The following is a 25,368-nucleotide window of genomic DNA, read 5'->3' as shown; positions in this document are numbered from 1 at the left end:
GCTTCACCAATATGAATTCTGCCCCTCCCTCCCGAAACATGCTCCCAAATTTCTACTGAAGTAACTTAAACCTTCAGTTAAATTAGCATGACATAGTGGTTTGAATGTTGGACTATGATTCTGGAGACCAGGGCTGGATTCCCAACTTGGCCATGAAACCCGCTGGGTGACCTTAGGCAAATCACATACCCTCAGCCTCAGGGGAAGGTAATGGCAAACCTCCTCTGAACAAATCTTGCCAAGAAAACCCCATATCAGATTCACCATAGGGTCATCATAAGTCAGAAATGAATTGAAGGCACACAGTACACACACACTTTTAGAAATACAGTTTATGGATGCAAAGAAAAGGGTCAGGCAAACTTATAGTGAGGGTATGTGAACAGAGCAAATATAAAAATTCTAGACATCAGTGATTTTCAGTGTCTCACTTTCTGTAATGCTAGAAATTTGGCGACTTAAAAGTTGAATTAATGGGGCAGTTCAGAATTCCTTTTTAGGGTAACAATGCCCTATTCCTCCTCCTTTGTGTGACTCGATGAAGGAGAGCCTTCTCGGAGTACTTGTCATCAACAGCCCTATTCAAGCCTTGCAAACACAAGAACATGGCTTTCTTGATTCAGTTAATCCATCTGTAATGTTGTTCCTGGCAAATCAGGGTATACCCATATTGGAGGGTAGGCAATCTTGCTGACTTTTCTGAAAATGTGACACTGCTTGTCTGCCCCCTTGCAAGGACAGAAAGGCTATCCTAGAACATCCGCCACAAGAAGAAAAGTCAGTACATTGTCTGTTGTCTTGCTGTTGTCTGCTCTTTTCCTGAGCAATTTCAACCTGCAGAAGCTCTGTCTTTTTGCTGGATTTGTCAGCAAATCTTTGGCCAGCAAATTCTACTCTTTTCCATCCCAGAATTGCATAACCATCGGGGGCCTTCTCCCAAAAAACAACAGGTGATACCAAAAAGAAGACCATTTGAGGGAGACATTTCAGAGGGGTCATATGACTGAGTGCCATTTCCCTCACCCCTACCCTATTGTAAGGAACAAAGAGGAGGAATTCAACCAGCATTGTGGCTGAATCATTTCCTTGCCTGATTTCTTTTTCAGATAAAGTTTCTGTCTTCTGGTGGGGAGATGTGTACCCAAAACAGGCAAGCTTATGAAGAGGAACAGGTCAGTAAATAAGAACTAGAGCGAGAACACTGTTAAGAGCATGGTTCAAGGTATATGCTCTGCTGGTGCTGGTACTAAAGAAATCATTCCTCTCTGCCATTATTGCATTTGCACAGTCATCTGACAGAGCTATTTTGTGTTGTCAAGACTTAGCCTATTATGCTCTGACCTGAAGAAGAGAATGTACATCAGTCAAGACTAAGCCTATTATGAGCAATTTGGAAGACACTTTGTGAATATAATCAGTCAGATCTACTTTGATTTGCACAGTATTGTTCATACAGGCTCTATGTATGTAGTTTTGGCACTTACTTGCCCAGTGATAATGGAAATAATTTTTTTCCATTTCAACCCAGGCATGTAGAGAGGAAGTCTGAGGGCAGGGAACAGTCTAATTAAAAATAATAATTGTAAGCCGCTCTTATAGCCTTTAGGGCTGAAGGGCGGGGTATAAATACCATAATAATAATATTTTTTTTTACAAAAATGTCATTTTGAAGACCGATGAAAGATTGTATAGCAGAATCATAAGGGAAAACAAAGTTCTTCACAATCATTTCATAAATAAGAGTAATAATAATAATAATAATAATAAAATTTATTTCTATTTCCCACCTCTCCCTGCGGATCGAGGTGGGATTACAGCAGTCAGCAAATTTCAACAATAAAAACATATCAAATACATAGCATAAAAAAATATACATTACTATCAATACAATACAGTTGGTTGACTTTCCATAAAAAACATACAATACTAGCAGAAGTGAGAATTTTACAGCAGGTTTGGTGGGTAGGCTCGCCAGAAGAGATCCGTCTTCAGTGCTTTCTTGAAAGCATCCAAGGTGGTAATAAGACAGATCTCATTCCACAATTTGGGGGCCATGGCAGAAAATGCTCTGTGGGAAGTAGTCACTAGCCTGGTATTTACGTAGTCTAGTGATTTCTTCCCAGATATTCTGAGAGTGTGGGTCGGATTGTGTAGGGAGAGGCGTTCCCTCAAGTAACTCGGACCCAAGCCATTTAGGGCTTTAAAGGTAATAACCAACACTTTGTATTGCGCCCAGAAACTAATCAGCAGCCACTGCAGAAATTTTAGTATTGGTGTTATATGGTCAAACCTCGATGCTCCGGTGACCAATCTAACTGCTGCATTTTGAACTAATTGAAGCTTCCGAACTTGGTACAAAGGCAGCATTACAGAAATGTAAACGAGAGATTACCAGTGCAAGTACCACTGCTTCAAGGTCCCTTTGGTCCAGGTAAGAGCGCAGTTGACGTATCAACTGAAGTTGATACCAAGCACTCCTAGCCATTGCATCTACTTGAGGTAACAACTGCAGAGACGGATCTAGGAGTACTCCCAAAGTACGCACTTTGTCCTTTAGGGGAAGTATGACCCTGTCCAGGACAGGTTGACAAAGTTTGCTGCCTGGGCCCAGGGATCCTATTGCTAGTACCTCTGTTTTCTCTGGATTCAACCTGAGTTTGTTTTCCCTCATCCATCCCATTACTGACTCAAGGCAGGCATTTAGAGGAGAAATGCCATCCTTGGTCACTGCAAGAGTCAGAGACATAGAGAAATAAATCTGGGTGTCATCAGCTTACTGATAACACTGCGCCCCATTCTCCAGATGATCTCCCCCAGCGGCTTAATGTAAATGTTAAATAGCAAGGGGGATAGAATGGCACCCTGAGGAAAGCCAGATATCAGCTCTCTCTTGGAGGAGCAACTATCCCCCAGCCTCACCATCTCTCACAATATTTTTTATGTATTCGAACATCTCAGAGTGTTGCACAAAAATTATTTGGTGAAGAAAAATGTGTTTTTCCACACCCAAAAAACCCCACAAAACTGTTTTCTACAGGAAAAAAGATTTTCTGTCCAGGAAACTGGTTTCTATCCTGGAATTCCATTTTCTTCACATGAAACATATTTTTGTACAGGAATATATGATATTTATATTAAGCATAGTGCAGCAGAGCTAGTACAAAATGAGCTTGCGGTAGAAACAAGAGAAAGTACTCAGGATGCTCTTGTAAGGTTAAAAAAAAGAAACAAACTTACATTTATTATTTCAAGATATCCATCTTGGGATAGGAGAGGAGAAAGGCAAAAGAAAGTTTACCTGCACTTCAATACAAGCACCTCTAAGGCTGGCTCTCATGTCAAGATGTTAGCCATTATGAGGCTGGAGTCTCATGAATGATCTCTTCCCAGAGAAAGGTAGACAAAGGAGTAATGTATTGGGAGATGGGGGGCAGTGACTTCTGCAGGCAGGAAGAAGCATAAAAGACTGAGTACATAGATCCGAGGTGAAACAAAAGGGCAGGCATTCTCTCTTTTATTTTGCATTTTATTATTTTATTTACTTATATCCCACCTTCCTCTTGGTAAAAGGACTGAAAAGTTCCCTGTCTCAGTAAACACTTTTCAAGTATTCGTGTCTCTTTGCTTCCAACATTTCTTGAGAAAATAATTTCTGCGCAACGTTTCTGGAGTTTAAATACCAGGCGAAAGCTTCACGAAATGCTTGTCTATTATTTTTCCAATGCATTCTCCCAACTGTTGGGAAATCCATTTTTCAACTGGGAAATAAATGATTATGAATATTCTTTCCATCTCTAGGAGGGAGGAAGTTCCCATGAGATCTTGCAGTAATCCCTCTGCATGCACACCTACTCTCAGAAGGGATAGTCCCCCCCCCATCTTATGAGTGTTTTCTTTTTATGCTCAGATCCCTCATTAATTTTAATAAGGAAAGGGGGGAGCATGTTTGAGAGGAGGAAATCATTTTATTTCCAAAAGAAAACATACAGAACCTGGAATAATAGCTCTCCCATTGTGCAGGTTTTCTACCTGCCGAACAATTCATATTCAAAAATATGACTACTACTTGCAGCTTCAGGATGTATTGCACAATCCACCACTCCATCATTTCATTTCCAGCTCATTCTGTTACAAGTGTAAACCAAACTGGACTATCTACCATGGCTTTGAAAAATTGTTCTCTGTGTGTATGTGCCTTCAGGTTGCCTTTCAATTTATGGCAACCCAAGGAATATTCAAAAGGTGATTTTGACAGTTCCTTCCTCTGAAAGGTAGCCTAGAGCACCCGGTATTCCTTGACAGTCTCCTAGATGCTGGCTTTCAATTCACTGTGGGCTGGTTTAATTTATCCATCCTTCCTTCCTGTTTATCCATTCAATTAAAACAAATTAAATTATATCACAGAAAGCATACCTCCTGTATTTATTTGTCTGAAATTTGCCAATATATACACTTGCTAAGATGTTACAATGCGAACATACTCTGTCCAGTTGTGACAGAAGGAAAAAAGAGGGTCAGTTGTTGATTTCCAGTAATATTCACTGACAAGTAAAGAGATGGAATTTTATTTTATTTTATTTGGATTATTTTTAAAATTAATTTTTAGCATGAACAATCTAATTTGCAATCAAAGTAATATACAAAGATAAAGAAACTGAAAGGAGGAAAAAAAATACAAGTACAAGTATGTACTTGTAATAGGGCTTTGACACACACACCCATCCTGACTGTAAAGAAAAGAAAAGGGGAAAGGAAAAAAGTATTCTATCATACTATTGGAGATCCACTAAATAATTCTACTAAAATCACTAATAACCACAGCCAGAAGTTATTACATTGTTAGATTTTTTTTAATTGTTCCAAAAATCCATAAATGGTTTCCAATCTTTCAAAATATCTTTCATTAGCTTATCCTTTAAAAGCCATGCTAATTTGGGCTAAGTCAGCAACCTTAAGAATCTATTTCAGGAGATAAGAATTTCTGAATCAAGAGATACAGAACTGAGCTGAATCAAGCAGCGTTATATCAGTCTGAGCCCAGATGGGTTGTATTTTGAATCAGTAAATCAAGTAAATTCAGTAAATCAAGATATGAAATAAATCTTGAGGTTCATGTGTCCTCCTGCTAGTCAGTCTTCAGTAACCAATTTTAGAACACCATATTTAAAAATAAATCTCTGAAGGCATTGTGTTAAATATTTACAAGAATATAAGAAAAGAGGGATGAAGGGGATAATCCTGAAGAACTGAAGTCTATCATTAAAGAGTTTATTGACAGCACTCCCTTCACAAGTCTTTTGTATCAGAGATACTCTGTTTCTTACAGTCTTGTGGGATGTATTGATTTGTGTGCCAGTGCTAGATGGATTTCTCTCTTCAAACATCCTGTGGAATACATAGAGTTGGGTTTAAATAGTGTTATCAGGTATAGATTTGGCATTAGCTATTTGAAACTTGATATGTTGATTGCTAGTGGCATGCTGCCTTGAATTTCATGATGGCAGAAGGGGGAGGTATATAAATGATCTCAATAAATAATATTGAAATAACCATCAATGGAACAACCAAGTTTAAAAAGCAACACTGATAGATGCAGTGTAAAATACATGTGGGTGATTTCTAATACAGGAATACAAATAATGTGGCCTGTGGGACACAATCTGTCCATGTAGCCCTGAAGCAACGCCCCCAATAGTCTCCCAGTATCTTCAACCCCCCCCCAAAAAAATTGTTTAAGGCTGCATCTACACTGCAGAAGTAATGCAATTCGACACTGCTTTAACTGCCACGGCTCAATGCTATGGAATTTTGGGGGTTGTAGTTTTGTGAGATATTTAGCCTTCTCTGTCAGAGTCCTCTGGTGCCACAGAAAACTACAAATCTCAGGATTCCATAGGATAGAGCAGGGGTTGGCAACCTACAGCCCGTGGGCTGCATCCAGCCCGCAGGCACTGTAGGAGCGGCCCCAGGCTGGCCCTGCCGCCGATTGCCGCTGCCGGCGCGCCCATTCCCCGCCCCTCAGGGCCGGCTTCGGCCCTCCCTGAGGGGCGGGAAAAGCACTGGGGCAGCCGGAACTGGCTTTTCCCCGCCCCTCAGGGCCGGCCTCTGCCCGCTCTGAGGGGAGGGGAAAGCACTGGGGCAGCCGGCGCTGGCCTTTCCTCGCCCCTCAGGGCCGGCTTCGGCCCGCTCTAAGGGGCGGGGAAAGCTCCGGGGACGCCGGCGCTGGCCTTTCCCCGCCTCTCAGGGCCGGCCTCTGCCCGCTCTGAGGGGCGGGGAAAGCGCTGGGGCAGCTCCACAACCGCGGGTCTGGAAAGAAGGAGGAGGGGGTCCGCAGGAGGAGGAGGAGGAGGAGGAGAGAGGGAGGAAGGAGAAGGAGGAGGAAGGAGGAAAAAGAAGGAAGAAGAAAGGAGCAGGAGGAGAAGGGAGGGAGGGAGGAGGAAGAAGAGGAGGAAGAAGTAGGAAGGAAGGAGCAGGAGGAGAAGGGAGGGAGGGAGGAGGAATGAGGAAGAAGAGGAGGAAGGAAGGAGCAGGAGGAGGAGTAGGAAGAAGACATGCAGTCTTTCTGAAGGTGAGACAGTGTGACTTTCCAAAGTGCATTTGTGTGTATTTTCAGTGCTTTCAATGCTGAAAGGTCTGCTTTAACAGTGAGAGTGGTTATGGCCTTCCCTTTCGGCCAAAAGGGCCCCTTGGAGCCTGTTCGGCCGAAGGAAGAGGCCAAGGAGGAGAGGGCAGGCACAGGCCTCCTCCTCCCCGCAGGGCTTTGGCAGCCCTGAGGTGTCCTTCGGAGGACACCTCAGGCCTGGCAAAGCCCCGAGGACAGGAGCAGGGGGCGTGCACCTGTTGTTCCTGCCCCTCACGGGCCCCTACTGGTTCTCTGGGAGGCAGCTGGGGGCCAAGGAAGGGCAGGAGGAGCAGGCGTGCGCCTGTCACCCCCTCTCCCAATCTCCACCACTTCTAGCTGTCTCTCAGACAGCTGGAGGTCGGGAAAGGGAGCAGAGAAAGCCCCGCCCCAGAGGGGGGAAGCTCCGCCCTCAGCATGTGGCCCCCCCCCCCGGGGGGGGAGGTCCCCCCCCCCCCCCCCGCTTCGGCCCCCCAGTTGTCTGAGGGACAGCAACCCGGCCCCCGGCTCAAAAAGGTTGCCTACCCCTGGGATAGAGCTATGACAAAGCAGTGCCAGAATGCATTAACTGTGCAGCAGTCTGGAAAAGGCTTGGTGCAATTTTCAGGCAATATTCCAGTGTCCCAAGCCACAGGGAAAACATGCAAAAATACACCCATCTCCACAAGTACCCTAGAACCCATACTACCTCAAAAAGATCACATTTCTCCTCTATAGTCCCTCTCGAAATGATGAGAGGAACTGGCACATTGTGGGAAGGCCTGCAGAGGAAAATGTAGGTATTTGGGCTTGCCGGGGCAGGGAGTGCAGGCAAGGAAAAATTGAACACAGTTGCCCACTTCTGCCTTAAACCATGGGCTCTAAGAAGCCTTTAGGAGTTTTCCATGTAACCCATGTAGATGTCCTGGAGATGTACCATAGCCAATTTTTGCTATTACAGTACAGGTATTTGGCAAACTGCAAGAACAGTTTTCATGGAATCAGCATTTTTCTTTAGCTCGACAGTGAGCATATGGATGGTTTCTGAGGGTAATTTCTTTTCCTTACCTTGTGGTTTACACAGTGTGGTTCACACGATCACACGCCGTCTTATGGTTCACACTAATATTTACAAGAATATTTACAAGCTCAGCTTCTCCATCAGCAGTAACCCAGATGGAATGGCATTACTTTTGTTGTTCACCAGAGAACTGCATTCAAACCACCAACAAAATTGACCAGCAAATTACACACACACACACATTACATTAAAATTGGGGAACTTGGGATGTCTTTGGAGGACTGACAGGGACTTGATAGAGTTGCAAAAGGGTGATGCTCAACTTAGCTTTCTCTCACAATGGTTACACTAGTGAGATATTACCAAAAAGCCTAGTCCTCAATGTGACTATAAACAAAGACTTTAACAGTTAATACAACAGATTGTACAAAGTTAGTACTCAGCAGAGCCACCACACTCCAGAAGAATGCTGTAAGATCTTGGCTTATATTTCTCATTTGAAATCAGCTGAACCACAGCAGCCATGTCCAAAAGAGCTAGAGAAAGTATGTGATATTTGAAGTGAGGCTGCTGCATGACTATCTGGCACTAGTTACATTTGGTTTTAAAATAACTTTTTTCATAGAAAGCAAGCAGATAACGAAGTGGGAGAGAGTCACCCGTCATGCTTTGAACAAGGAAAACTTGGGAAAGTAATTAAAGTACTGAATGCTCTAATTAGGTTTGGGTTCTTTTTTTAAGCCCTCTAGGGTTTTTTGTTTTGTTTTTTGCTATGAAGGCTGTGTGGAATTAAAACCATTATGTTTCAAATGCAACTTGTTAAGCCACTTAACACTATCAGCAGTTTTGTGTGCACTCGGCACACAACCATTGCCAAACACTCCTGCAGCAAGCATCACTCTTGCCTTATTCTGTGAAGAAGCCTTTAAATTTTATAACAATGAGTGAGAAAGTAGTGTTACTCAAGTAATGTGTGTGTTGCCAGGCAGATTCTCTTAATCCTTCCCAATTCACTACACCAACAATAAAAATGCACAGAATAGTTTAACAATGGGGTGGGGGCTGTAGTTAACACTTTCATTTGATTCTCCAGATAATTTTTCCTTGGTAAATTGTCTTTTAGAGAGGCTTGTTTCTATTGAAATAATAATTCTGAACATTCTTGTAACTCTTATCAGTCCTGGAATAATTATAAAAACATCCATGTTTGCACATGGATGGATACTTTAGGTGCCATTCATCATCATGTCAAGGTGCCTACTCTAAGTATTGCTAGGTATGGATGCAGACCAATATTTAGTTTCTTTTTTTGTTTTAGCCAAGACCCAAATTCTTACTTAGAAAGGATGTTTTAAGTGCATGTAGTGAGCTCAAAGTAAAATGGATGCCAGCCATAATTCTTAGCCATTTGTTGGGTATTTCACCATCAAATATTCAAAGCACAGCTCAGTTCTACATGCCTCCAGAGCATGATGTAATACAGGGGTGGGCAAAGCACAGCCCTCCAGATACTGCTGAACTGTGACTCCCAGCATTCACAGTAGTCTACCAGTCAGACAAGATCCTAAAGTGCAAAGATGTATAACTGAACACTAAAATTAGGATTGTCCAAACCATTCTATCTCCCATTACCATGTACAGATGTGAGAGCTAGACAGTGAAGAAAGTGAATAGGAAAAATAATCAATTTTTTTTGTGATATGGTGCTGGAGAAGAGTGCTGAGGATGCTGTGGATGGCCAAGAAGGCAAAAAATGGGTCTTAGAACAGATCAAGCCTGAACTCACTCTAGAAGCCAAGATGACTAAATTGAGACTATCATACTTTGGCCATACCATAAGAAAGCAAGATTCACTAGGAAAGACTATAATGTTAGGAAAGGTAGAAGGTAGTAGAAAGAGAGGAAGCCTGCATGCCGTATGGTTAGACTCAATCAGAGAGGCCACAAGCCTGAACCTGCAGGACCTGAGAAGAGCGGGATAGGATGGAGGTCTTGGAGATGTCTCATTCACAGAGTTGCCATGACTCTGACTGACATGAGGCTGACTGAAAAGCAGTTAATGACAACAACAAGCCAACTTCCGGAGGACTAAACATTGTTGTTTGCCCTTACCTAGGTTTGAAATCACAGCTCAGTTTTGGGCAGCTGTTTCCTAGGCTGCAAACCAGAGCTTGGTTTCATGCAATATTTTTTTCCAGCTGTAAGCAGCCTCTTGTCTCCAGTAAGTGATGGGAGACTTAGAGGTCTTGCATCACTACTGGTTTACTATGCTATGATGACATTTTCTAGACTAGAGCAACTTCCCTTGAACTGGTGCTTTCCACAAGTGTGAATAACAATTCCATTAATCCCAGCAATAGAAGAGAAGATTAATATAGGAGTTATAATCCTAGAAATCTAGAGGGCATCATTTTATGGATGCTTACTCTAGAGACTGCAAAACAGGTAAAATGGTTTTGCTCAGTTTGTGTGCCTTGAAGTTCTTGGGTTTCATGAAGGAGAGGAAGCTGAAATAGTAGTCATGTGCCATAAGAACTATAGTTTGAGGACTCTTGATTTGAGAGTCCCTCGTTGTCTCCTGTTGTATTTTCTGCCACATCAGAAGCTGAGTGGCAAGAATATTATTATGCTGTTCCGTAGGCAACCTATGGTCAGGGTGGGATGTCATTTCACCCCAAACTTTGGAAGTGAGGCTTCCCTCCATTCAGATCTTGTGGTGCCCTGCTTGTTTCTGTCAGGTCCCTATCTGATGTGATTTATGGTAATTCTCCTTTTAAAAACCTGTGTTCTATTAAATAGAAAGACTATTGTCTAAGCAAAATGGTGGCAGAAGCTTCAGCAGAACTGAAGGAGATTAACATGTGGTTCTAATGAGACAAAGGATTTCCCAGGGCACCAATAGCATTAAAGGAATCATATGTATTGAATTGATTAATGCAGCTGTTTTGCTGTTCAAAATCAGCTATTTGTCAGTTAAATCAGTACGATAGAGTCAACCCATCGGTTAATGAATGTATGAAGAAAGTGAATGGAGGAGTGGTGATGGATGGATCTTTTGTCAGTGGGGAAATGAATCTACTTCAGGTTTTCATCCAGAAAGGTGATGAAGATTAAAACAGGTTCAGTAAAACCAAGTAAAGCTGTCCAAAATCCAGTCACTGGAAGAAAATCATTCTAAGTAAGGAGCAATAGTGTAGATAGGATCAGACCATGCAGGTGCCTGCCCAGATGAAACCTGACAGCTACGCATAATGCTACCTTATGTAACAGCCTATTTCCATTCCACCTTTCAGCCTAAAAGTTTCCCAAGGTGTCTGACAAAGTATTCATAGAACAAAAGACAAACAACACAATAAAATACTCATCTCCCACAGTACCCTACTGTCAGCCCTGGTGATCAAAGCAAACATCTGAAGGGTGCTTTAAAGCTATAATACAGTATCACAACAGCAAAAGAGATTTCTCAATTTTTCTCAAACTGCATATGGCATCTTGTATACTTGTTTGTCTGGGGGAGGTTTACATCTAAACATTATGGAATGAGTTCATAAGAACAGTCCCTTCACCTCACACTACCCCCCTCCCCCCCCCAAAAAAAAAGGTGGAGGAGAGAAAGATAGAAACATAGTCTGGGATCTCGCTTCTTATTTATCTACCCTATACCCACCTTACCCACCCCAGCCTCCAAAACCACATTGTATAAATTGCTGTTCAGGCTGGTTAGCTCCGAGCTCAATTCCACTGGGAGAAAACCATGCTTCAGGCTAATCTGAAGAATTCTGCAGAATGCTCCAGTAAATTGTGATTCCAATCCTTGGCAAAAATCAGCAGCTAAAAATAGGTGCCTTCTAAGTAGAGACCTACTATTAGCTACAGTTGGAAAACAACCCTGTAATAAAACACTCAGCATGATGCCTGTGGCTCAGAGGAAGGAGCTGCAAAGATGAGATGATGAGAAGCAGAATGTCAAGCATTCCTGAACTTTAAGGGGTAAAGTTCCCAATTCTAAGGAAAGATAGATTTCCAGCTTTTCATGGGATGGTTTGAATGATGCAGGTGAATGCTATTAAGAAAATCCTCTCTCTTTCTGTCTACCATAGGGTTGCCATATCCCGGAAACAACCACGACTATCCCGGGTTTTTAGGGCTTTGCACAGTCCCATCCCGGCTTGCCCTAATTTCATGGGTGGCCAACCATGGCTGGCCGGGGGCGTAGCCGCGCAGGGCTCCAACCTCCCTCTCCTTTTATATTGGAGAGGACAAGCACGCTGCGCTTGGGCAGGGGGCGGGATCTGCCGGTCTGCCCTGCCCCCATTGGAGGCAGTGCTGGCTGTGGCCTCCTCCTGCCTCAGCGAGGCCTTGGAGTGGCTCTGGCCGTGGCCTCCTCCAGTCTCGGTGAGGCTTTGTAGGCAGTGCCGCAGTCAGGGCTCTGGCTATGGACTCTTCCGGCCTCGGCGAGGCCTTGGAGGCTCCTCCGTGGTCAGGGCTCCAGCCGCGAGGCTTTGGAGGTGGCACCACAATTGGGACTTGAGGCAGCTCTACAGTCGGGGCTCTGGCTGTGGCCTCCTCCGCCCTCAGCGAGGCTTGAGGTGGCTCCATGGTTGGGGCTCCGGACGCGGCTTCCTCCAGCCTCTGTGAGGCTTGAGGCGGCTCTGTGATTGGGACTCTGGCCATGGCCTCTTCTGGCCTCACTGAGGTTTGAGGCGGCACCATGGTCGGGGCTCCAGATGCGGCCTCCTTCGGCCGCAGCAGAACCGCAAGGGGCCTGGCAAGCCAGCCAGGCCCTAAAAAGGAGGCCTCCATGACAAGGCCTCCTCCAGGCTCCAGCGGAGTGGCAGCAACTAGGGCAGCATTAGCTTTCCTAGACAAGTCTACTTCCTCAGATGTATCATTCAGTCAGGACTCAGGTACGACATCTCCATATCTTTGAATTCTACTCTTGTGTGCCTTTTTTTTAAAAAAAATAATAATGTTTTTGACTCCTAGTTGGTTGTGTCCTCCATTTTTCTTGAATGTCCTACATTTTCAGTAAAATTTTGTTCTACATTTTTTTCGACATTTGTCCCCGTTTGGTGGTAGCAAATTATGGCAACCCTAGTCTACCAGGTTCCAGCTCTTGACCTAAGTACAATAGCTAGTCCCAAATAATAGAGCTACTGAATCAGTTGATGGATGATTCAACACTTATTTAATTTCCATTTATTCAATAAGTGTTCTCTAGTTGGGATTAGTAATTGGATTTAGGCAAGCGATGGGGATCATATTGCTATTCCCATATGGTGCAATTGCAATTCACAGTATTCCTCACCAGTGGCTAGGAGAGGAGGATGGTAAAAGAGGACTTTCCTTCAGTGTCAGGTTTTAGTAGCCTGTTTGTAGAAATACAGCTTGAACTTGGAGGGGGGGGGGTTGCATTCTGCACTGCCTGCCTCTCCTTTAGCTGTGTGTATCTGCCTATGACAAGCAAAGTAAACAGTAGCTGGCTCCAGAGTCCCATGCTGAGCATGCATGAACAACAAAAGAGGGAGAAATTGGTAGAGTAGATAAGCTTGCCTCACTAGCTACCCCCAGCATGTTAAAGAATAAGAAGCAAAAAAATGGAAATGACAAGAAAAGTGGAAGAGCCTGGTGAAGGAAAATGTCATCCCAAATGCATTTTGAAAGAAGCCTTTGAGTGATTGCTGGGAGATTCAAAATGTGTTTGTTTACTGCCTACCTGACATGGTTGTTTCATTCCACATGTGTATACTATTCATTTTGTATAAAAATGGACCAAAATATGCTGACTTGCTTTTTTTCTTGTGGAACAGTAACCTATCTTTCTTTCCATTCCACTTCAGCCTCTGGTACAAAATATCTTAAAGGCACTCAATCCCATCTGATCTCTGAAGTTAAGCAAGGTCACCCCTGCTCTGTACTTGGATGGGAGACCACCAACACATACCAGGTTCTATAGGCTGTACTTCAGAGGAAGGAACTGGCAAAACCACTTCTGAGTATTTCTTGCCTCACAAAACCCTGTGAAATGCATGGTGTTGTCAGAATCAACAGGTGACTTGAAGTCTCGCTCTCCCCCCCCCCTCACACACATGCACACACTGTACTAATGCTAATTGTTTCAGAAATTAGTGTGTGTGTAGGGCAGCCAGCATGGTGTCGTAGTCTGGTAGTTGGACTATAACTCTGGAGATCAGGGTTCAGTTCCTTGCTCAGTCATGGAAACCCACTGGGTGACCTTCATAGAACTGTAGAGTTGGAAGAGACCACAATGGCCATCCAGTCCAACCCCTTGGGTGAGTCACACACTCTCGACCCCAAGAAACCTCATGATAAACTCTTTGTTGTTGTTGTTAGCTTCCTTTGAGTTGACTTGACTCATGTGGATGAGACATCTCCATGAATCCCTATCCTCCACTGCCTTGCCCAGATCCTACAAGCCTTTGTCCATAAACCCCCTGATTGAATTTATCCATTTGGTCTGAGGTCTTCCTCTCTTTCTTCTACCCTCTACCTTTCCTAGCATTATTATTTTTTTTCTAGTGATCTGTGCCTTCTTATTATGTGATGAAAACATGATAGTCTCAGCTTATTCATCTTAGCTTCCAAGGAGGGCTCTAGTCTGATCTGTTCAAAAACCCATTTGTTCTTAGGGTCACCATAAGTCAGAAATAACTTGAAGACACAGTTCACAGTTCAGGCAACAAAAACCTCTGTGGATAAAGAATGAGGGGCATGTGTTCTTCATGGTTAATTTCAACTAGAGTAGAGAAGAAAGTGGATAAAAAGAAAATCAGATTATTTGAGATGTGGTGCTAGGGAAGAGTGTTGAGGATACCATGGATAACCAAAAACAAACAAACAAATTGTTTCTTTGAAGACATCAAGCCTGAACTTTTCCTGAAAGCCACGGTGCTTAAATTGAGGTTGTCATACTTTGACCACATCATGAGAAGTCATGAATCACTGGAAAACACAATGGCCCTTTACAAATGGGCACCCTAGTACGTACTCTGTACGTACAAAATGGCAGCACCCTGTCCACATGGGTGCCGCCATTACGACGTCACGGCCAGACAGCCTCCAAACGGAGCAGCGTGGACATGACGTCCTGGTGCAACGGAAGGGCGCCTGTGGCGCCCTTTCTGCAGTGCTGGAAGGAGCTCCATTTTGGAGCTCCTTCCTGGGTTTGTGTCGCTGGTGCAGCCTTTACACAGCTGCGCCAGTGACACAAAGGAAAAATGGTCCGAGTGGCCCCTTTCTCCCTTTCCCCACCACTGTTGAGGTGTTCTTGGGGCTTGAAGCCCCAAGGACACCCCTTTCCAGGCCACAGGGAAGTGGCCTTTTGCCACTTCCTTGCAGCATGGAAAAGCAGCAGATAGGGACCTCAGGGCTGCCGCTGTGGCAGCTGAGGCCCCGATCCGTCGGGAGAAGGGGCTGGTACAGGCCGCCCCAAAGGGGCGGTCTGTAAACCACCAATGCTAGGAAAGGTAGAGGGTAGCAGAAAGAGAGGAAGACTGCAAGCCAGATGGATAGATTCAATCAGGGAGGTCATGGGACTGAATTCACCAGATCTAAGTAGAGCAGTGGAGGAGAAAGGGGCTTGGCAATGTCTCATAAACAGGGTCACCATGAGTTAAAGTTGAATTGAGGGCAGTCAACAACAACAAAGAACCATTGTATCTATAGGATTTACCTGCATGTCAACTCATGATTCAACTATTGAGTCATTGGAGTTCTGACCAAAATCAGTGGGGTAGAAAAGTGCTTTCACAAGTATCCATGTCCTTATTTTCATCTGTGTAGCACAGAGGGGTATTGTGAATCATGCCCTACCCATCTCTGCTAGTGCAGCCTTGTCTAAAAGACTATTTTATATAGTCAGATTTCACTCATACTTCCACTGAGGTGAGACATCAGTATGTACAGGACAGCAGATATACAGCCAGATTTTATACATAGAGAGAGACAGTGTAGTTTTGGTGATTAGAGCTGGGACTTGGGGAAATCTGAGGTCTAGTCCTCACCAAGCAAGGAAACATGCTTGGTGACTTTGGGGCTGCTACACTCCCCTATTTATCTCTGGGTGGCCTACCTCATAGGATAACTGAGTGAAGAATGTAGGGAGGAGCCAGCAACTCCTTGGAGGAAAGTCATGATATAATTGTCGCCAATTAACCAGCCATCCAGTTTATTTAGAAATAAATCCCAGTGCCCTGAATTGGACTTGCTCATAGGGTGATTGTGTTTTCCACTATATTAATATTAATAATAATAATAATAATAATAATAATAATAATAATAATAATAATTTTTATTTATATTTCCCACCTCTCCCTGCAGATCAAGGTGGGATTACAATAATAAAAACATTACAACAATAAAAGCTACAATATCATATAAAATAAAGTCAGTAAAACAATAACACCACTATCAATACAATGCATAAATTAAATGGTTATCTAAAATACATACCATAGGACAGTCTTATGTTTGAAGGGGTGGTTTGTTGGTGAACATCCATGTGAAAAATAAAGAACTCTAGAGAAAGGAGAACAGGGGTCTTGACATCAGCACTTTACATCTGGATAGCAATCGGAACAAGAGGCACACAGGTAACCTGGGGCCCGTTCATACTACACAGTTGTAGATCTGTGGTTCCACTTTATCTGCCATGGCAACATCCTGTGGAATCCTGGGATCTGCAGTTGGGGGTGGTATTTAGAATGTTCAGCCTAAGAGCTCTAGTGCCTTCCCAAATTACAAAACCCAAGATTCCATAAGGTCCAGTCATAGCAGTTAAAGCGAAAAGGCCCCTGCTCCTCTCCCTTTCACACTATGGAAAGTTGCATTGCATTTATATTCTATTTTTATTTAAATTACATTGTATTGCATTTATGCATATAAATTATTTTTGTTGTTGTGTGCCTTCAAGTTGTTTACTGGGGCTGAGAATGTGTGACTCGCCCAGTAGGTTTCCATAACCAAGCAGAGAATTGAACTCTGATCTCAAGAGTCATAGTCCAATGTGCAAACCACTACACCATGAGGGCTGTCCTTGTTGTTGTTGTGTGCCTTCAAGTGATTTCCTTCTTATGGTGACCCTTAGGGAAACCTAACAGGGCTTCCTTGGCAAGTTTCTTCAGAGGAGGTTTGCCATTACCAAAATAGGGCGTTTATCAGACGGGGTCTGATCCGGGGCATCTGTGGATCAGGCAATTCGAATTCACATTATAACGAGAATGTATTTTCATACCTGGTTGCTGTTCCATTACCCTTCTGAACTGAGGGGGAATCGAAGCGAAGGAAGTTGTGTGATGCGGATTCAGGCAAAGCGGAGTGAGTGCAAATTGTATTTCCACACTGGTGCATACCATAGGGGATTCAACGATTCGAATTGGGACCCTTGCACATGCTCAGTGGGGCCCTGAAGGCATCCTGAACCTTTGCACTTCCGGGGCTAAGAAGGGAGCCTGGCTCCACTTTCATGCGAATGCTAGCCTCTCCAGAATCACAGCTCCCCCTTTTTTCTTCCTCCCTTCTAGTTTCCCATCCCTGGCAGCCAAATTCAAAGGATCCTCCATGTCAGAGCCCCGATCCAATTCATCCACATCTACATCTATCCCAGTGGTCCCCAAATTGTGCCCTTTAAAGGATCCTGGACTTCAGCTCCCAGAAACCTCAGTCATGTTGGCCAATAGCCTGGGATTCTGGGAGCTGAAGTCCAGAAGCCCTTAAAGAGCTATATCTCTATATATCCACATCCATTCTCCTGTCATTCAGTTGCCTTCTCTTAGGTTGCATCCACACTGGGGAGGTTATCCAGTTTAACTCCAGTTTAACTGTCCTGGCTCAGTGCTATGGAATTCTGGGAACTGTAGTGTCCAGAGACATTGAGACTTCTCTGCCAGAGACCTCTGGTGCCTCAACAAACTAATAACCTAAATTATTATTATTATTATTATTATTATTATTATTATTTTAAAACAATAACTTATTATTATTATTTTAAAAATAAAGTTTTACTATTATGGGAGTTGGAGTTTGTTGTGGAGTCCTTGGCTCGAGGCTATGGAATTCTGGGAGTTCCATCTTTCCCTCCATCCTCATGTTTCATTTCCTTCACATCTATTTCAAAAACATTAGTATACATCCTTAGGATAGATGTACATGTGGATGAAATGGATGGGGCTCTGACATGGAGGATCCCTTTGAATTTGGCTGCCAGGGATATGTGTGTGTGTGTGTGTGTGAGAGAGAGAGAGAGAGAGAGAGAGAGAGAGAGAGGGGCAGGGAGGGAGAAAGCACGCTGGCCAAGAAGTTGCAGCGAGGAAGGAGAGGGAAGCAGAGACAGAGCTCCAATGGAGCCCCGGTTGCCCTGAAAGCGAAAAGGGCCACTGGAAGTACATGGGGCAAATTGCAGCAGGGCATCATGGGAGATTTGCAACCTTGGGGGTCTTGCGATGGTGTTCAGGAGCACAAGCAAATTGGGATTCCACACCAGACCAATTCGCAGTGAGATCGAACAGAGCCCCAATGCGAATCGCGTCAATCCACTTATTTAGCACACTTGCCAAAACGTGCCACAATGAGGAGCCAGTAAGGATTCAGTTCAGAAGTCCCACGGAAGGGGCTCACATTTAAAACTACCAGGTATGAAAATACATTCTCGTTATCATGTGAATATGAATTGCCCAATCCGCAAAAGCCCCGGATCTGAGCTGCGAAAACCCCGTCTGATAAACGCCTAAGTGAGTGTGACTCGCCCAAGGCCATCCAGTGGGTTTCTATGGCTTAGCAGGGATTGAAACCCTTGTCTCTAGAGTCATAGTCCAGCACACAAACCAGTACATCACACTGGCTCTTCCTGGCTGTCCTTACCTTATCCAAATTTATGCAAGCCTCCATTTGTGTCATCTTTATTTTGTGTGTGTGGCTGTACATATGTAATCACTCTACTTGCTAGTAAATAAGCATGCATTTGTGGTAACCCAAGGGTACATTGGCATTCCATGAAAGGGAACGTACTGGCATATTTCTCCCCCAGAAGGCCCCCTTTTAATGAATGAGTGTTTAGCCCTCTTGTGTGTCTTAATTATAGATATAAAGCAGATCTCTGGTCTTGTATGTTGGCAGTAGCTATGTGTCTAATGAAGTCTTGGGCATCTTGGGGATTTCAAAGACAGGCCCATCCATCCTAGGTACTTGTGTATAATGTGCATTTATATTCACCTGCTAATGAACTCCACTTGTGACCAGTCTTTGCAGCTTGTGTCCTCTGGCAATGCTAGATAAATAAGGTTCCATTTTGATTATCTATCTCTGTCACCCATGCAGGAACTCAAGGCATAGAGGAAAGTGTGGAAGTGAAGCACAGTTTCTGCATCTTTTTTGGAGTGTAGATGAAGGCATCTCTCAAAATAAACTTAGTAGACGTGCCATGTATGGCTCTGCAATTCAGCTTTTCCTGAACAGATGCTAAAGGGGAGAAATCACATTCAACTAGGATCATTAGGATTGCGTCCAGTTTGGAGAAAATGTTGGGGTAACTGCTGTCTGGTTGAACCCTTCCTTTTTCAGAGGTTCTTGGTGAACTTACGGACAGTACACACAGCCCTGAAGGGGCAGCTTGGAACCACCCTTGTTACAGCCAGATCAGGGCCAAGGCAACTGCATGCCACAACCCTGATCTGGCCTTTGCAGGGCACAAAAAGGAGTCACAAAAAGCACCTCCTTTTTGCATTCTGCAAAGGGTGTGATATTTGCATTGCCATGGCTTGGTGGTGCTCCTTTGGGGCTGCACCATATGTATGCAATACTGGAGAAGCACTGTGTGCCATGAGGTGTGGTGTGCGGTGTCACACCACCCTGCGGGTGGAGTTGGGGCATGTGTCATGGAGATGCTATGCCCCAACTCTGCACCAGAGCTGATCCAAATGGCCGTGTGCACAACTTCTCATTTCATTAAGATAAAACAGTTCCTAGAGCTGGGTAGCTGGATTTGCCCATCCTTTAGATTTATTAGTCCAGAATGATGTGTCAGATCTGATGTGTCTTTACTCCAGATAATTTCCAGAAAAAGTTAATCAAGATTGTAAAAGGCCTAGAAAGCAAACCCTATGAGGAACAGTTGAGGGAGAGGGGTATGTTTAGCTTGGAGAGGAGAAGACTGAGAGATGATATTGGAGCCATCTTCAAACAACTGTAAGGTTGTCACACAGAAGATGGAACAGGCTTGTTTTCTGCTGCTTCATAGGGTGGGAATAAAACTCAAATTACATGAATGGAGATTTGTTCCAAACCTCAGGAAGAACTATCTACTGGTGAGAGTAATTCAACAGTGGCACTGGCCTCCTTGGACTCTCCTTCACCAATGGTTTCTAAACAGAAATTGGATGGGTCCCTGTAAGGGATGCTTTAGCCATAGATATCCTGCAATGGCAGGAGTTAGATGAAATTATCTTTGAGGTCCGTTCCAATTCTATAGTTCTATGGTTCTGTGATGTCAGGAGGACTGTGGGGAAACAGGCAAAGGCTAAATCTGTTAAACTGGTACACCTTGGCAATCCATTTTCTTGGGAAAAGGAGGGTCTGGTGCAGGTTTTAAGAGTGGGCTCTTCCAGGGCATTGGTTTGATCTGACTTGCTGCTCAGAGATTTCCTTCCTTCACCCTGAGGCTGACTGAAGTCAATTGTTTTTGTTCCCTTTCCCTAGATTATATAACTCTTATCTATGATGGAGAAATGCTACTACAACCCTTGTCCTTTAAGTGGTTTTCCAAAGTGAAACATTCCATGTTGATCCTGAATTAAGAAACAGCCTTCCAGACAAATACCCCCCACTGAGGAACATGACCTGAATATCTCAGGCTGTTTATATGACTTTGTCAAATTCTTGACTCTGGCCAGGTATCACCTTGAGGCCAAGCTACAATGGTTGCCCTGTTCAAAAAGATCTGCTAAGAAATGTGTAATGATATGCTTCACTTACTTTCAGTCTTTGGAGTCTTCAGTTATCCTCATACACCAATTTTTACTAAATTGTGAATCAAATATTGACTTCAGTGAGAATTCCAATGTATTTAGGATTAGGACTGGTTAGGGTTAGAGATAGGAGAATCTACTGAGAATTCCACCTTCCAATCTCCAAATAGCCAACCAGAATGTCAACCAAAATTATATTGTTACTTCTGCTGGTTGACTAAAGATAACATGGAGGCCTGTCAGCTTTTTGGAGTATTTGGCGCTTCATGGGAAGGTTTTTTCTTCATTCCTTTACTCTCACAAGGACGTCTGGTAGCAATACAGGAGACAGCCTTTTTGGTGACTCCTCTGAGGCTCTGGAACACCTTCCCTAGAGAGGCTAGACTGGATTCCTCTGTGAAGACCTTCCAGTGGCAATTGAAGATGTTTTTGTTTGGACAAGGCTTTGGGACTGACTGAGTGCCCCTCCAGATAACAAAAGAGTTTCTGGAAATCCCAGCTTTTGTTCTTCTTGTTGTTGTTAACTGCCTCAATTCAGCCCCGATTCATGCCAACACTGTGGATGAGACAGCTCCAAGCCCCCATATCCTCCACTGCTCTGCTTAAGTCTTGTAGGTTCATGCCTGTAACTTCCCTGATTGAGTCTATCCATCTAGTATGTGGTTCTCCTTTCTTTCTACTGCCCTCCACCTTTATTAGCATTATTATATTTTTGAGTAATTAATGCCTTGTCATGATGTGGCCAAAGTATGACAGCCTCCGTTTTGTCATTTGAGTTTCTAGGAAAAGTTCTGCTCTGATTTGTTCTATGACCCATTTGTTCATTATTTTGGCTGCCATTTTTCTCCAGCTTCACATCTCAAATGGGTTGATTTTTTTTTTCTTATCTCCTTTTTTCATTATCACCTCATTTTGTACAAACCAATTTTATTTTAGAGGTCCCCATTACCTTCATCCCAAAGTATTTCCTGAGAGGTCCTGGAATTACCAAGTATAAGCTTCAAATAATCCCCTGGTCAATTTAAATTAACCCATTACATTTCAAAATGAACTGTATTTGTACATTTTAAACCAACCCAGTACATTCCAAAATGAAATGCTTGGACTCTTTTGGGAATCAGCAGAGATGGCTGTTGCCAAGTACACATAGGTATGGTTTCCAGGACACAGATTCAACAAAGAACAAATGAGGAAAACAAGAACATGAACTCTAAAACAAAGGGACTCTAACGTTTAAGTACTACTATTATTGCTAAAGCACCTTAGCACTTTAGCTGTAACTCCTGAATGGTTGTTTTTTTTAAAGGCTCACTCGAAATTGGTGAAAATCATGTGTGTGCACCCCACCTGCCAAAGTAATCATAGGGAGATTATATTCATCCTATTGTCATGTACTTTTAGTTTACACTGTTAAATAAAACTGATTTGAAAGCAAGAAAAAATGTTAGTAGTGCACAGATTCTGTGAAATGGTCTCATGCATTTCAGTAATCAAACTCCTAGCTTCAGTAATCATTAAGGAAGTCTGAGGTGGCTTCAGTAAACCACTTTCTTACTGTTCAGCTCATCTTGAAGATCCCTTCACAACTGTCTATTATTGTAGTGTGAGTGACTGGAATCCTGTTAGCATCTTGGTTGGTGTTGGTGTGTGCCTTGAAGTTGTTTCCAACTTACAACCCTAAGGTGAACCTATCACAAGGCTTTCTTGACAAGATTTATTCAGAGGAGGTTTGCCTTTGCCTTCCTCTGAGGCCAAGAGAATATGACCTGCTCAAGGTCAACCAGTGGGCTCCCATAGCCAAACTGGGATTTGAACCTTAGTCTCCAGGATCCTAGTCCAATGCTTAAACCACTATGCCATGCTGGCTCTCATTAGTGTCTTACCCATGAGTACATTTCTATCAGAAGCAGCTGGAGCTTTTTTGTCCAATGAGGAATGACCCTATTGAGATCAAGATGGCAGAAATGGAATCACACATGTGGTGTCATTAGCTATGTGGAATTGAGTGTGCAGTCAGTTTCACAGTCAGGTCTATGTTTGGCTGTGCAGGGTCAATATTCAATGGGTAGCACAATGGATATGTAACTCTGCATAATTGTGTGTACTTAAATATTATTAATTTGAGAGATTAATTAATTTCAGATATTTATCGATACACCCTCCTCTGAACAACTTTTGCCAAGAAAACCACATGATAAGGGCTTTCGTAAAGTAATAATTATCACCCAGAAGTTATTATGGTATATTGATGAAATTTTGTCAGTGTCATCATTGATCCCTAAGTGCATGATATTGAGAAATTCCTTTATTTTTGTTACAGGTTGTGTCAGAAGTGACTAAAGTGCAAGATGGAGAAGACTAAGGCTTGCAGCATGATAAAGTTCTTCCATTTGAAAGGTAATAACACCTCGCAAATTCATGATGAGATGATGGTAGATTATGGAAACAGTTGCCCATTTTATGACACTATAGTGAGGTGAAAAAGGAATTTCCAAACTGGACACATGTCCCTCACAGACAAGCCAAGACCTGGAAGACCATCATTGATGGACGATGCAGCCACAGTGAAGAAAGTGGATTGTTTAATCCTGAAAGACAGATGTGTAACCATCAAAATGATCATGAATGAAACAGGTCTCAGTTATGGTAGTGTGCAGAAAATTATTCATGATGAACTGCTCATGTCTAAGGTGTCCACGTTTGCTAATCCCTTTCCAGAAACAAACACAGTGTGACCTTTCAAGACAGATGTTGATGCTGTTGGAACAGGATGAAGAGGATTTTTTTGGTTATCTGGTAACCATGAATGAATCTTGGATCTATCAGTATGATCCAGAGACCAAAGCCATGAGCATAAGTGGAAGCATGCCAATTCCCCCCCCCCCCCCAAAAAAGGCAAAGGTGCAAAAGTCAGCAGAGAAGGTCATGCTCTCCCTTTTTTGGGACTGTCGTGGAGTCATTCTCATAGGGGGCATTCCCACTTGCGATTTAAAACGAATTTAAATACAGCGGTTCGTTTTAAAGCGATTCAAAATAAAGCGAGTGTTATCCCGCTTTTCAAATCGCTTTATTTGTATCGTTCCCATTTACGTAACGTTTTATTTTAATTCGCTGTAATTGACCCTGTTTTGTTCCCATTCAAGGATGAATCGGTGTATATTTAAACCTGTTTGGTTACTTTTTCTTTCACATTCACTTGTTTCGGCTGTCAATTAAAGCGACGTCATCATGATGTCACATTAATTCGGAGTAACATACACCGATGTAGCCTGTACCTGCATTCCCACTACCTGGCCGTTTTTAATTCGTTATAAATTTCACGGATTTTTTTTTAAAAGAGCCAATGAGGAGGCGCTTATTCGTCCTCTTCTGTGTCTCCCCATATTAACTGCCATAACTCAGTGCTAGGGAATCCTGGGAATGGAACCAGCACTCTCTGGCAGAGGAGGATAAATGTCTCACAAACACAACAAACACAACCATCCCATAGTTCCTCTGGAAAGAACCTCGGTTCCCCAAATTCGCTTTGGCTGCCCCATGGGGAGAGAATCTTTGCGGAAGATTGCTCCCTGGGCTGTCTTGGGAGCCATCCCATAATTCCTCTGGAAAGAGCCTCGGTTCCCCAAATTCGCTTTGCTTGACCCTTTGATCTCTGGGCTGTCCTCCAAAGCCCATCTGGTGTTCAGGCAGAGGTGAAAAAGAAAAAAAGAATAGTTAAAAATGGGGTTCAATGGCTCTCCTTACACATCGGTCTATGAAAGAGGAGCAGAGGGGAGGTTGCAATCCACCGGAGGAAAGGCTATTATGCGAATGTAAGAAAATGACGCCGGCAATGCAGAAAGAAACCAAAAAGGGTGACACCCCCAGGCCAGCCCCTTGGATGCTGCTCCTCCCATCCTGTGCAACCCGAATCAGACGCCGAAACGTTCCCATTTAAATACAGCAATTACTATCTTGGATCAAGGAATAATACTAGGGTAGACCCTAGTATTTTTTTACACCAGTTTATAGGCTTCTAATCCGGGTTAAATGTTACAATTCGAATCAGATTCAAATCGCAGTGGGAACGATTGCAGGTTAATCTAGAACTGTTCTAGAGTTAATTCAGGATTGAGTGGGAATGATACACCTTGGATTTGATTTGTAAACCAGTGTATAAGTGAGTGGGAATGACCCCATAGATTACCTTGCAAAGGGACAAACAATCACTGGCACATACTACAGCAATCTTCTAGACAAGTTGCAAGATGCTCTGAAAAAGAAATGCTCTCCACTACCAGCTCACTCATCTCAAGTTGCAGTTAACAAAGCAAGGGCATATGGCTTTGAGATTTTGCAGCATCTGCCCTATTCTTCTGACCTTCCACCGAGTTACTTTTTCTTGTTCCCAGAAATGAAAAATCCATTGCGGGGTCACCGATTTGACAACACAAATAATGTCATTCATGAAGTGGAACAGCAGTTTAAGGCACAATCTGCAGACTTCTACAATAACATTATTCCAAGGGTCAAGAAATGCTGGGGAAAATGTGTAAATCTTGATGGTGACAACATAAAGAAAAGTTAACAACTAAAAATCAAAATAAACTTTCTGTTAATTTTTTTTAATAGTGATAATTAAAACTTTATGATACCCCTTGTAAATCAGAAATGACTTGAAGACACACAACAAACACACACACAATGTAGGTTCTCAGTCCATGATTACAACCTTCCCTCTTGTGAGTCCTCCTTTCTTATTTTCCATATGTACAGCTACATAAGGTTCA

General features: G+C 43.2%; 1 protein-coding gene across 1 annotated transcript in view; it reads left to right on the top strand.

Annotated features, from left to right (window-relative positions):
- Window positions 1-25,368, top strand: part of RAB38 (RAB38, member RAS oncogene family) — an 86,022-nt gene that overhangs the window by 43,244 nt on the left and 17,410 nt on the right. Inside the window, exon 3 of the mRNA XM_042461148.1 lies at window positions 22,920-22,996. Within this exon, the coding sequence (XP_042317082.1) occupies window positions 22,920-22,961 (42 nt within the window). The 3' untranslated portion in view covers window positions 22,962-22,996. The remainder of the gene's footprint in view (window positions 1-22,919; window positions 22,997-25,368) is intronic.

Source organism: Sceloporus undulatus, chromosome 3 (genome assembly GCF_019175285.1).
Source record: "Sceloporus undulatus isolate JIND9_A2432 ecotype Alabama chromosome 3, SceUnd_v1.1, whole genome shotgun sequence".
Lineage (NCBI taxonomy): Eukaryota > Metazoa > Chordata > Lepidosauria > Squamata > Phrynosomatidae > Sceloporus > Sceloporus undulatus.
Note: the sequence above shows the minus strand (reverse complement) of the source record. Positions and strands in the feature narration are given on the sequence as shown.